The following is a 13,828-nucleotide window of genomic DNA, read 5'->3' on the forward strand; positions in this document are numbered from 1 at the left end:
ACGTGAATCACTGTGAAGTACATTTACAGACTTACAAACTTTTGTGTTTACATTTCAGTCATACACTGATTGAGTACCCATCCCTCCACCTGTGCCCATTCTCCACCACCAATTATCCCTGTATCCCACCCACCACTCCCACCCTTTTCCCCACCCCACCCCGTCTCTGCAGCAGGGCATTCCTTTTTGCAATCTCTCTCCTTTTGGGTGTTGTGGTTTGCAATAGAGGTATTGAGTGGCCATCATATTTGGTCTATAGTCTACTTGCAGCTCCCATCTCCCATCCCAAGAAGGCCCTCCAAACACCCTTTACTTGGTGGTCCCTTCTCTATATGAGCTGCCTTTTCCCCCCAGCATATGAGGCCGGCTTCCAAGCCATGGAACAATCCTCCTGGTACACATCTCTACTATTCTTGGGTGTAAATCTCGCATTCTGTTACTTTATATTCCACAAATAGGTGCAATCTTTTTATGTCCCTCTCTTTCTGACTAATTTCACTTAACATGATACTCTCCATGCTGATCCACTTATATGCAAATTTCATGACTTCATCCTTTCTAACAGCTGCATAGTATTCCATTCTGTAGATGTACCAAAGTTTCTTTATTTTTTAATTTTTTAAATAATTTTTATTAGTGAATCACTGTGAGGTAGTTATAAACTTATGGACTTTGTGTTTGCATTTCAGTCATACAGTGATTATTTACCCATCCCTCCACCAGTGCCCATTCTCCTCCACCAAAGATCCTAGTATCCCTCTCACTACCCCACCCCATCCCCACCACTCCACCCTGCCTCTTCAGCAGGGCATTCCCTTTTGTTCTCTCTTCTTTTGGGTGTTGTAGTTTGCAATAGAGGTGAGTGGCCTTCATATTTGGTCTATGACCTACTTTTAGCATGCATCTTTCAACCCGAATGGGTCCTCCCAATATCCTCTACTTGGTGTTCCCTTCTATATCTCAGCTGCTTTTTCCCCCAGCATGTGAGGCTAGTTTCCAAGCTGTGGGGCAGACCGCTGGTTCTTATCTCTACTACTCTTGGGTGTTAGTCTCCCACTCTGTTACTTTATATTCCATAGATGAATGCGATCTTTCTATGTCTGTCTCTCTCTTTCTGACTCATTTCACTTAACATGATACTTTCTATGTTGATCCACTTCTATGCAAATTTCATGACTTCATCTTTTCTAACAGCTGCATAATATTCCATTGTGTAGATGTACCAAAGTTTCTCTAACCAGTCATCTGTTTTTGGGCACTCTGTTTTTTCCAGGTTTTGGTTATTGTAAGCAGTGCTGCAATAAACATACAAATGCAGATGTCATTTCTACTATATCTTTTTGCCTCTCTGGGATATATTCCCAGGAATGGTATTGCTGGGTCAAATGGGAGCTCAATTTCTAATTTTTTCAGGGTTGAACCAGTTAACATTCCCACCAGCAGTCAAGGAAGGTCCCTTTCTTCCCACATCCTCACCAATACCAGTTGCTTTTGTTCTTTTGAATGTGGGCCAGTCTCTGTGGTGTGAGGTGATATCTCATTGTTGTTTTGATCTGCATCTCCATGATCTGCATCTGCATGATTAGTGATGAAGAGCATTTTTCCATGTACCTTTTGGCCATTTGGATTTCTTCTTTGAGAAAGTTTCTGTTCATTTCATTGCCCCATTTTCTGATGGGTTTGGTTGTTTTTTCTTGTAGAGTTCAACCAGTGCCTTGTATATCCTTGATGTCAGCCCATTATCAGATGGGTATTGGGTGAATATCCATTCCTATTTTGTAGATTATTTTGGTATTCTAGCTACGGTGTCTTTTGAGGTGCAGAAGCTTCGTAGTTTAAGATAGTCCCATTTGTTTATCTCTCTTGCCACTTCTTTGGTCAGTGGCGTGTCATCTTAGAAGACACCTTTAGCTTCAATGTCATGGAGGGTTTTGCCGACCTTGTCTTCAATGCACCTTATGGATTCTGGTCTGATGTTGAGGTTTTTAGTCCATTTTGATCTGGAGTTTGTGCATGGTGTTAGGTATAGGTCTGAGCCCATTTTTTGCATATAACTGTCCAGTTTTGCCAGTACCAGTTGCTAAAGAGGCTTTCCTTACTACACTTCACAATTCTTGCTCCCTTATCAAAGATTAGATGATCATATATTTGAGGGTTTGTGTAAGGATATTCGACCCTGTTCCTTTGGTCTGCAGCTCTACCTTTGTTCCAGTACCATGGTGTTTTAATTCTTACCAGTACCATGTAGGTTTAAGGTTGGGGAAGGTGATGTCTCCCATCTTCTTTCCCCCCATAATTGCTTTAGCTATTCATGGGGGTTTGTTATTCCATATGAATTTTAGGAGTGTTCCATCAATTTTGTTGAAGAATGTTATGGGTATGCTTATAGGGATCGCATTGAATCTCTATAATGCTTTGGGAAGTATTGCCATTTTGACAATGTTAATTCTCCCAATCCATGAGCAGGGGATGTCTTTCCATTTCCTCGTGTCCTCTTTTATTTTGTGAAGTAGCGTTTTGTAGTTTTCTTTGTACAGGTCCTTTACCTCCTTCGTTAAGCTGATTCTGAGGTACTTGATTTTCTGAGGCATGATTGTGAATGGGGATTGATTTTTTTTTTCATGTCGCTTTCCTCTCTTTCATTATTTGTGTATAGGAAGGCCATGGACTTTTGGGTATTGATTTTATAGCCTGCATCTTTACAATACAAGTCTATAGTTTCTATGAGTTTCTTGGTAGAGGCTTTAGGGTTCTCTAAATATATATAGGATCATCTCATCTGTGAATAGTGAGAGCTTGATTTCTTCCTTTCCTATCCGGACGCCCTTAATATCTTTTTCTTCCCTAACCGCTATTGCAAGTACTTCCAGTATTATATTGAACAGAAGTGATGAGAATGGGCATCCTTTTATTGTCCCTGATCTTAGAGGGAAGGCTCTTAGTTTTTCCACTTTGAGGGTAATGCTTGCCATAGGCTTGTGGTAGATGGCTTTGACTATATTGAGGAAAGTTCCTGTGAAACCCATTTTGGTGAGAGTTTTCTTCATAAATGGGTGCTGGATATTGTCAAATGATTTCTTTGCATCTATTCATATGATCATATGGTTTTTATCTTTTCTTTTGTTGATATGATGGATTATGTTGATTGATTTCCGAATGTTAAACCATCTTTGTATCCCCAGGATGAGTCCCACTTGGTCATGGTGTATGATCTTTTTGATGAGTTGTTGGATCTATTTGCTAGTATTTTGTTGAGAATCTTTGCATCCGTGTTCATCAAGGATATTGGCCTGTTGGTTTCTTTTTTTTTTTTGTTGTGTCTTTTTTGCTTTTGCTATTAGGGAGGTATGTGCCTCATAGAAACTGGCATAGTTTCTGTTTCTTCAATTTCCTGAAAAAGATTGTAAAGAACTGGCAATATGTCCTCTTTAAATGTTTGGAAGAATGTGCTAGTGAATCCATCTGGACCTGGGCTTTTGTTTTTGGGAAGACTTTTAATTACAGTTTCAATTTCCTTGATAGTGACGGTCTATTTAGGTATTCCAAATCTTCTTGGTTCAGTCTTGGGAGATTGTAGGAATCCAGGATTTTATCCATTTTTCTATGTCCTCTTGTTTTGTGGCATACAGACTTTCAAAGTAGTCTCTGATGATGCTTTGTATTTCTTTGGTTTCTGTTGTGATGTCCCCTTTTTCATTTCTGATTCCGTTTATTAGGGTTCTCTCTTTCTTTGTGAGTCTTGCTAGTGGTTTATTGATCTTGTTTATTTTTTCAAAGAACCAGCTATTGGTTTAATTGAATTTTTGGATTTTTTTTTGGGTTTCCATGTCGTTAATTTCTGCTTTAAGTTTTGTTATTTCTTTCCTTCTATCTGGCTTGGGGTCCTTCTGTTGGTACTTTTCTAAGATCTTAAACTGTGAAGTCAAGTTATTTATGTGGGCCCTTTTTTCCTTCCTAAGAAACTCTTGTAGCATTATAAATTTTCCCTTTAGTATGGCTTTCTCTGTGTCCCATAAGTTCTGGTAATTTGTGTCTTCATTCTCATTTGTTTCCAGGTATCTTTTGATTTCTTCCTTGATTTCCTTACTGACTCACTCATTCTTCAACATTGAGTTGTTTAATTTCCAGATGTTTTATTTGGTTCTCTGCATCTGTGTGTGATTAATTTCTATATTCAGTGCATCGTGGTCTGAAAAGATAGTTGATATAATTTCTATCTTCCTCATTCTATTGTGGTATGTTTTGTGACCCAGCACATGGTCTACTTTGTAGAATGTTCCATGTGCACTGGAAAAAAAATGTGTATTCTTTCTTTTTAGGAAGTAAAGCCTTGTATAGATCTATTACCCCTCTCTCTTCTATTTCTTCTTTCAAAGCCAGTGGCTCCTTGGTAAGTTTTAATCGTGTTGATCTATCTATAGGTGATAAGGCATGTTGAAATCTCCAACTACTATTGTGTTGCTAGTAATGTCCTCCTTAAAATCTGTTATCAGTTCCTTTAAGTATTTAGCTGGTCCCTCACTAGGTGTGTATACGTTTAGGAGCAGGATTTCTTCCTGCTGTACATATCCCTTGATTAATAAAAAATAGTCTTTGTGTCCCTTCTAATCTTTTTCAACCTGAAATCTATGTTGCCATACTAGTATGGCTACCCCAGCTTTTTTGAGGGAGTTGTTTGCTTGCAGGATTGTTTTCCATCCTTTTTACTTTGGGTTCTGTGTTTGCTCTGACTTTTCAGATGTGTTTCTTGTAGGCAGCAAAATGTTGGGTTCTGTTTATGAATTCATTTTGCCACTCTGTGTCTGTGTCTCTTGATTTAGACCATTGACATTGAGACCATTGACATTGACATTTAGACCATTGACATTGAGAGAGATTATTGTCATGGGGTTTTCATTGAGAGAAATTATTGTCATGGGGTTTTGTGCCATCTTTCTGTAGGGGTTTGTTGTGCTTGTAGGGGGTTTTCTTGTCTTACAGGAGCCTTTTTAGTCCTTCTTTTAAGTTTTGTTTTGAGTCTATGAAATTCCGAGCTGTTGTTTATCCATAAAATATTTATCGTTCCTTCAAGTTTGAGTGAAAATTTAGCTGGATAAAGTATTCTTGGTGAGGCGTTCAGTTTGTTGAGTTTTTTCACTATCTCACCATTGTCTTTGGGCTTGGAGGGTTTCCTCTGATAGGTCTGCTATAAATCTAAGAGTTTCTCCTTTGTATGTGATTTTCTTCTTTGACCTTGCTGCTTGAAATATTGTGTCTCTATTTGTGGCATACATCATTCTAACTATGATATGTCTTGGAGTCTTTTTATTAGGGTCTCTTTTAGCTGGTACCCTTTGGGCTCCTTGCATCTGGATGCCTGCATTATCCAGCTCTGGGAATTTCTAAGCGATGGTATCTTTAACTGTGGGTTTTTCGTTGGGATTTCCTCCCTGTCCTTTTAGTACTCCAAGGATTCTTATATTGTTCCTCTTGAGTTCATCCCCTCTGTTTGCTCTAAAGCTATTTTGAGATCTTTTCCCATTGTTTGTTGTTGCCTGTAAGCTTTCTGCAGCTCATATTCAAGCTCACTGATTCTGTCCTCAGCTGTAGTCATTCTACTGTTGAGGGAACCCACTGTGTTTTTTATTTCATTTACTGACTCCTTTATAAAACCAAGCTCCCAGAAGCACGCGGCTGCATTGCAGTCGCACGACATCTAATAGCCTAGTTCTCCCTCTTGGAGAACCTGACAAGCTACCAAGAGTCTATTATCCACTCAGGAAGCCTGACAAGCTCCCTGTGACATATTCATATCCCAAATACAGTAACAAATATATATATACCTCTCGGAGAGCCCAGCAAGCTACCAAGAGTATCCTGCCCACACAGCAGAGCCTGGCAAGCTACCCGTGACATATTCGACATGCCAAAAACAGTAACGATAGGTCTCATTCCCCTGACCCTGAAAGAGTCTCTAACCGTTGGGAAAGACAAGTAGGGAGAGGCTGCTAAAATCTCAGGGCTGAGTGTAATAGAGACGTTACTGGTGCCTGCTCGAGTAAATCGATGAACAATGGGATGACAGTGATACAGTGATACTGACTCCTTTATTTGTGTCATTTCTGCTTGTAGCACTGTAGCACTGTCGTCCCGTTGTTCATTGATTTGCTAAAGTGGGCATCAGTAACGTCTCCATTGTGAGACTTGTTGTTACTGTTTTTGGCATATTGAATATGCCACAGGTAGCTTGCCACGCTCTGCCATGCGGGCGGGATACTCTTGGTAGCTTGCCGGGCTCTCGAGAGGAAGGAATGGAGGAATACAACCTGGGCCGGCCGCGTGTAAGGCAAATTGCCCTTCCTGCTGTGTGTTCCACCATTTCTTTGAGTTCATTGAGCATCTTCAACATTTCATCTCTGAATTCTTTTGCAGAGAGATCAAATTTGTGGGTAACCCCTGTTGAGGCTTCTGGACTCTTTTGTTCATCCTCTCTTTATGGTGGGGATTTGCGCTGTTTCTTCATGTTGTTGTGGTCATACAAAGGTGGGACCTTCCAGTTCACTATCAGTATTCCCCTCTTGCTTCGAGAAAGGATTCTGGAAGAGCTCAGTCAATGGTGGTTGCTTTTTTGGTATACTTTGATTGGACTAGGCTAGTGGTCTGTGGCCTAATGTGTTTGGGATAGTCAGGATGTCTGCTTTAGAATTAGGTAATGGAGGGTGAGATGTGAGTCCAATGTGCTGGGAAAGGGGAAAATAACTGCTGCTCGTGGGTCACGCCCAGCACGCTGCAGTACCTGTCGGTGGGAGGGGCTGCTTATGTCCCTGCTGCTGCCATCTACTTCCCATGATCCTGAGGTTTCGAGGAGGGGGGCACCTCTTGGCAGTGCTCCTCGGGTGCCTCTGCTGGGGCTGGGTCTTGCAGAGTCCCTAAATATGGCATTTTTTTTAAGGGAAAGATATTGAATACTGATGATAAATATAATATCTTTCCAATGAAATGTAATTTTTTTTGAGGGGTCAGAGACTCTCTCGAAGTGGTTCTCATTAGCCTGGAGGGTCTTTGTAATTCTCAGCCCCCCAGGCCTGTGGCTCGATGGAGGATCCCGGGGATGCAGTGCTGCTCAGGCCCAGTGGCTCGAGGATTAACCAGCCACCCCAGCATGCTCAGGGTCCTCCGAGGTAGCACCCCTGAGGCAGCCACATGGTAATTGGATGAGCGCATATCTTGCCCAGCACTTTAATCCCTGTATTATCTCCCCAGAATTGTACTTTTTTTCTTTTTTGTTTTGTTTTTGGACCACACCCAGTGGTGCTCAGGGGTTACTCCTGACTTTGCACCAAGGAATCACTACTGCCAGTGCCTGGGGGACCATATGAGATGCTGGGAATCAAATCCAGGTTGGCTACATGCAAGAACACCCTCCTATCGCTCTGACCCTTAGAAATGTAATTTTCAATAAAAATTTAACTTATATCACCTGATGTTCTGAAATAGCTACTCTCAGCATTGGTGGTATTTTATTCCCATCTTGTCCAAAGTTCTGCAGTAGATGCTGAGCTTTGGTAATCAAAGGAGGTGGGCACGGGTACATCTTCTCAATTCTTGTTGTCTGATTTGTTTGTACACTTTTAATCATTTTCACAGGGAAAAGGCAAACCTTGCCATTACCCTTCACAACGACAGAGAGGAGATCATGGCCCATGCCATCTTTGTGGATTATCCGAACTGGAATGTTGCCCAGCAGGACAACTGGGTGTCTGTGTTCCGGGAGCTCGACTCCGATATTCCGTGCACAGTGAGTCATCCTGCACCATGCTTACAAGCCTTCCTTTCGGAAGGGAGTCTCGTGTTCATAGATAGAACACGAGAACATAGGTCTTTCAGTTGTTAGACCCAGCAGTTCAGCAGCAAGTATACAACATCATGATAGAAATCAAGTTATTGGTGTGAGGAATAGGAAGCAGGAAGCCTGGTGACATAAGAAAGTGAAAGCCAGATCAGTAAGCTGCTGGCAAAGCCCAAGTCATGCTTTGTTGATGAAAAGTGAGAGCAAAGAATTAGTGGAAGAGTACTTTCTAGGTCACTACACAGCATTCTAAGTGTCAGTGTCTGAAGCCTTGTTTGCTTGGAGGTCACTTCACACCCACACATATGCCTTCCATAATAATAACAATTAAGCCCCAGACTTAATCTGATTCTCATAGTGGACTCTGACTCATTCGAGATCTAGCTGTAGACACATGGCAAACTATAGGCCAATGGAAGCCAGGGCAACAGTTTTCAAGAAGCTGGGATCTTGGTCACTGGTGCCAATCTGAGTTTTCCCTGCCCTTTGGTCCCAGAACCAGTCCAGCATCTGGCCCAATCATGTAGAAAGCCAGAGACTGACTGGGAGCAGCAGGCTTGTCAGTTGGTGGAATTCAATAGTGTGTCCCCAGGGGCATGAATGAGGCGTGAATGAGTTCACACCCCACATGTGCTGCAAGCTCACACTCAGACCCGGCCACATAATATTTAGAGTTTATTCAGTTGGCTGCTAGATGGTGCCTTCCTCTTGCCATTTTTGCTCTCATCACTGACATCCATAAACCCAGTTACTATTATGAGAAAAATTACCTGAAACTTAGAAATAGGTCACAAAGACCCTTCCAATTAAATGTTGTGGTACTATGATTGGATTTTTATTGGCACAGCTCTTGACAGTTCTGTAGGAACAGCTATTCACTTACAAATTTTCTTCCATTTGAGATGTAAATAGTTTATGTCTCCAGGAAGAGTTGGGGTTTATGTCCCAAGAGGACAATATTTGGTAACATATACAGCAATCCTACTCTAAGATTCCCTTATTGAATTAACTAAAGTAATCAGCTCATCAATGCAGTAAATCTTTTATTATTTCTCTAGTTGTCTTATCAAATGATGGGTTGAATATATCAATCTCAGGCATGTTCATTTTATATTTGTATTCAGATCATGACTTTACCTTTTGGAAAATTATAAATTAACACCATCAATCATTAATTCTTTCCCCTTTGTTTCTTTCTTTGTTCTTTTAAGCCATACACAACTATTAACTATTTGAACTGTGACTGGTCTGAATAAATATAAAATATAAACATGACTGAAAATAGTAGAAAAAAGCAATGTAAACTATCTTACAATTTTACATTGACTTTCCATTAAAATAATTTTATATATTGGATAAAAGAAAATATGTATTAAAATTTTCAGTGTTTATCTTTATTTTTATTATATCTACAGAAAATTTAAAATTATGTAAGTGACTTCCATTTATGGATTAAATTATTTTTCTTTGGGCAGCATAGGCACAAAAGAAATGTTACTTCTCCCCAGGAAGCTTTTAACTGATTAAATTATTTTGATATTAAAGCTAAAAAAATTAATCTTCAAAATAGCATAGGTATACCCTGCCTTTCTAAAGTTTGAATAATGCCACTCATGTCTTTATGAAGAAACTGGATTGGTGCCTGTTTTTGTTATCCAAGAGAAATTCAAAGATTTCCATTTTTATGAAAAAAGCAAAATGAACATTCAGTATTGTTTTTGCAGCAGATGTTCTAATGGTACCATAAGTGGAACCAGTGGCATTGCTGATGTACTTCCCTGACAACTATATTATGCGGCTGTATATTCATTCCATCATTTCTGCTTTTACTTTGTGTTTGTGTCATTTTATGTCTAGCTTGTTATCTGGTATAATTTATTAGGTTAATTTTTTAGTTTTGGAAATGCTAAAATATGTTTTTATGTAGTGGTAATTGCTTCTTCCCTTCATGCCATTTTTATTGACAAAAGGTTCCATAGAATCCCTTACTTTCCCACAGTAGGAGGAACCTGAATTCCTGGTGGGAGAAAAGAAAAGGGAGATAAAAAAAAGACAATAACTATGTATTCCTAGAGCTAGGATTTAAGTCCAGTGTTAGGTAGGATTGTGGTGGGATTGATCAGATGGGTTTAATAATGGAAAGTGTTTACATCAGAACTGTTGTTATTCTTGTTATTTGAATTTGGGGTTTCTGAAATTTACCTTTTGAGAGTTTTTGGGTGGGTGAAACAAATGCAAAATTCTTGTCTCATCATTTTATGTGGATAAGCACTCTTAAAGCAAACACAGTCAAACTGAAGGGGAGGTCAAGGCTTGTGGATGTGCAGGTGGTGACCTGAGAGTCAAAAAAATTCCTCGAAAACTAGAAATACATACAGCACACCTGTTGTCCTAAATCGGTTCATTCATACATTCACAAGTCAGCCACCTCATTTTTGCATCATTTCTAGAATTTGAGGTTTTTCCCATAATCACTGAGATAGTCTGACAATTCTATAAAACTATGTATATACGAAGCAGCTCTTCCCTGTTTAGGCCAACATCTTATTTTATTTTATTTTATTTTTACTTTTTGGGTCACACCCGGCGATGCTCAGGGGTTACTCCTGGCTCTGCACTCAGGAATTACTCCTGGCGGTGCTCAGGGGACCATATGGGATGCTGGGGATGGAACCCGGGTCGGCCACATGCAAGGCAAACACCCTACCCGCTGTGCTATTGCTCCAGCCTCCCAACTTCTTATTAAAAAAAAAAGGTAGTAATGCTACAAAATGTTTTTTGGGGGGCTTGGTGTGATTCCTTGGAGGCACTCAGAGCTTATTCAGGGATCACTCCTGGCAGGCTTGGGGAATGATACAGGGTGCTGGGAATTGAACGCAGGCTGCTCACATGCAAAGCCAGTGCCTTCCCTCTGTAATATCTCTCTAGTCCGGATACAAATTTTTTTAGAAACTTCAAATGGTCTTGCAGATAGTTCTGAGGGGTACTATCTTCCAAGAGGTAGAGTGCTTTCCTCGTATCTGCAAGACCCCGAGTTTGATCCATGTCACACTGTGCATCACGAGGTGCAGTCCTGGTGCTCCTAGCATCAAGTCTTTGAACAGTGATTCCTCAGGCCCGTCCTGCTGGGCTGAGTATCACAAGGGTGACATCTGAGTACACCCTGCTTCCAGAACTTCTGGGAGACCCCCAAATGCATAAAGAGCTCATGCTTGACTTGCATGCAGCCAACCTGTGTTCAGTCCCACACACCCCACATGATCCTTTGAGCACCTCCAGGAGTGAGGAGCGGAGAGCCAAGCGTAAGCCCTGAGCACCACAAGGTGTGGCCCCAAAACAACAACAATAATGAAGATCTGAAAAGAGTTAACCTGAAAGTCATTGTAGAATATTGCTGCTTTGACAGTTCAGTTCCCAGGTTTTCTGCTATCCCCAGAGTAATATTTATTCTCACTCTGGGAATGTTGAACAAAACAAGTCATTGGATTCATAACGTGGCATCTGCCTGCCATCCTTCCGATTCATAAGAGAGCTTCTCCCTTGTGTCACTTGAATGGAGCAGCAGCTGCTGACTCCAGAGCCCCTGGAAAGGGCGATTGTCTTTCACTTGGCGTAGACACCCCGAGGGCAAGACCACGGAGTTAATAATCGATTTCACCCCCCTGCAGGCACTTCCCTGCCACAGTCTCATTTCAAGGGCAGGGGAGGAAGGACCAAGTGTGTAGGACTCATTTATGATCTCTGATTCCCTGAATGATTCTGAGCTAAGAGGAAAGTAAGTGGCAAATAGGGTCATAGATTTGGCTCAGATACTTGCCTGGGTAATGCTGCCCCTTTAAACATCAAAGACCGTGGGCCCATAAAGACCAGTGCTGTGTCAGTTGGTGACTGACCGTTTCCATACACCCAGCTCCAGTAGCCTGAATGCTGACTCAGCCTTTAATCATGCTCCTTTTTTCTTTGGCAGCCTCTGAACACCTTGTTCATGCACCTCTTTGTGGCTGTGGATGAGTATTCCAATGGCTGCTGCAAAGAAATGTTGCGGTGAGCAGCCATTTACACGTGTGTGTGTGTGTGTGTGTGTGTGTGTGTGTGTGTGTGTGTGTGTGTATTCTGGTGTGTTGTTGGGGAGAGGAGGGTATTGGCTGTTGACAGTGACATTTCAGGTAAGACATATTAATTACATGGGAAAAATTGCAGGAAAGAAACAATAGTTTTAAAATATTTTTAAATGACATGAAATTCTCAGTGGTAGAAATTCTCTGTGGTATCTGTTATTTATGACTATAGAAGCATTTGCTATGAATAGCAGAGATAGTTCTGAAAGAAACATCCTGTTTCTTTAAATGCATGCTCCCTTTTAGTACATATCCTTTTAACTGCAGTCATTTGAGGCTAACAGGCAGGGCAAGTCATGAAGAAATGGCCTTGGAAGGAGGGGAAGCATAAAGCATTACAGGATCGGATGTTCCTATAAGTAGTTTTTCTTCAACTTATCTTTAGAAATGTTTATTATCATGACAGACTGCAGAAGCATCCTGAGTAATATGGCTCACTGAAACATGATCAATGGGGCTACTGGGTGATGGTGCTGGGCCTCTGACAGCCTGTACAGGCTTTCGGGCGTTGTGCTCTCAGTTTTCAAGTCACTTTGTAATGTCATACCGGATCATCTAGATGTCAGGTCAGAGGTTAATATTGCAGAAATCTGGTGTACTGTGTGTATATGGCATCCTTTATTTATTTATTTTTTCTGGCTCCATGGTATAGATAGTAAAGAATTGCTTGGAATCCAAGGAAAAGTAAAGAAGAACAAGACTTGCTTTTGCAGAGAGAAAAGAAACTCATATGGATTTAGGATCACTGCATTGTTTTAGTGATGGCATTGATGCCAGTAAGGTGCAGATAGTGGATTTCTGTGTTACTAACAGCTAAACCTGCCTTTCTTTCATCAGGACTGTGTTTAAAGCAGTGCCAGAGCTGCACTTCATATTTCTCATCGTGCCTGCTTACATGAGCATAGGTAAGGTCTCTTCAGTCATCTGCTGTGCCTGGTTGCTGACAGAAACATGAGTGGCCTCCACATACTAAAGATATAATGCACTCACTTAACTGTAACAATTAAAACAATTTACAATGGACACTGTATTTTCTTCTGAGGTCCTATTGTTATTTCCTGGTAAAGTGAGATTATATTCTTTGTCTCTGTGATGTAGGCTCAACTCTCATAAATGTGTTTGACCTAGTGGGGAATGTTCCGAGTCTGGCTTTCGATGAGGATTTTTCTGTGCATATATGTCACAGGCACAATCATTACCCCCAGCTGCACATACGGAGAGCCAGGTAAGGTAGGAGAAGCATCTTTGTTTCCACAGCTTTTTCCTGACAGCTACATTTTCATTTCTGACTATAAATTATTTTAGTTCAAATCTACCTTCACCCTAAACTTGAAAACCCTGAGTCACCATTCTCAGTGGCAGGGTTTTCAAGTTTAGGGTGATGGTAGATTCATTGACTGAAATAGTGTTAGCTGGACAGGACAGAGTTGGAAATACGGGCCCTCTCATAAATGAGGAGAGCTTACGATTAAAAAGATTGCTTAGCTTACAGAAAGATTTAAATAAATTATTGAACCACTACGTGTTGCAGAGTTATTCCTGATTGAGGTTCGGTCCTACAGTGTTTCAGCACCAGTCCCTTCAGCAGTTTCCAGTTTCCTCCACCAGTGTCTCCAGGCTCCTTCCCGCCCTCCAGCCTGCCTCTGTGGGAGATGCCTTTGTTTCCCCTTTTAGGCTCTGTGGTTTGCAATACTGTCCTAATAGGGTGTCATGCATATCACTTTAGCTTCTTTTAGCACCTGGTCCTGGTCCAGAGTGACCACCTCCCGCTATCATGGTCTTAGTGGAACCCTCCCTGACAAAAAGATTTTGAAGTGAGAAAGCAGATGTGAAAAAAGCAGAAAGATGAATCAGGGAAATAAGGTAATTTGAGTAGAAAAAG

At 41.0% G+C, this 13,828-nt stretch overlaps 1 protein-coding gene across 1 annotated transcript in view; it reads left to right on the forward strand.

Annotated features, from left to right (window-relative positions):
- CFAP61 (cilia and flagella associated protein 61) overlaps positions 1-13,828 on the forward strand; it is a 411,272-nt gene that overhangs the window by 21,053 nt on the left and 376,391 nt on the right. Inside the window, exons 3-6 of the mRNA XM_004614437.2 lie at positions 7,627-7,777; positions 11,796-11,872; positions 12,784-12,851; positions 13,045-13,171. Coding sequence (XP_004614494.2) covers positions 7,627-7,777; positions 11,796-11,872; positions 12,784-12,851; positions 13,045-13,171 — 423 coding nt within the window. The remainder of the gene's footprint in view (positions 1-7,626; positions 7,778-11,795; positions 11,873-12,783; positions 12,852-13,044; positions 13,172-13,828) is intronic.

This window comes from Sorex araneus, chromosome 3, assembly GCF_027595985.1.
Source record: "Sorex araneus isolate mSorAra2 chromosome 3, mSorAra2.pri, whole genome shotgun sequence".
Lineage (NCBI taxonomy): Eukaryota > Metazoa > Chordata > Mammalia > Eulipotyphla > Soricidae > Sorex > Sorex araneus.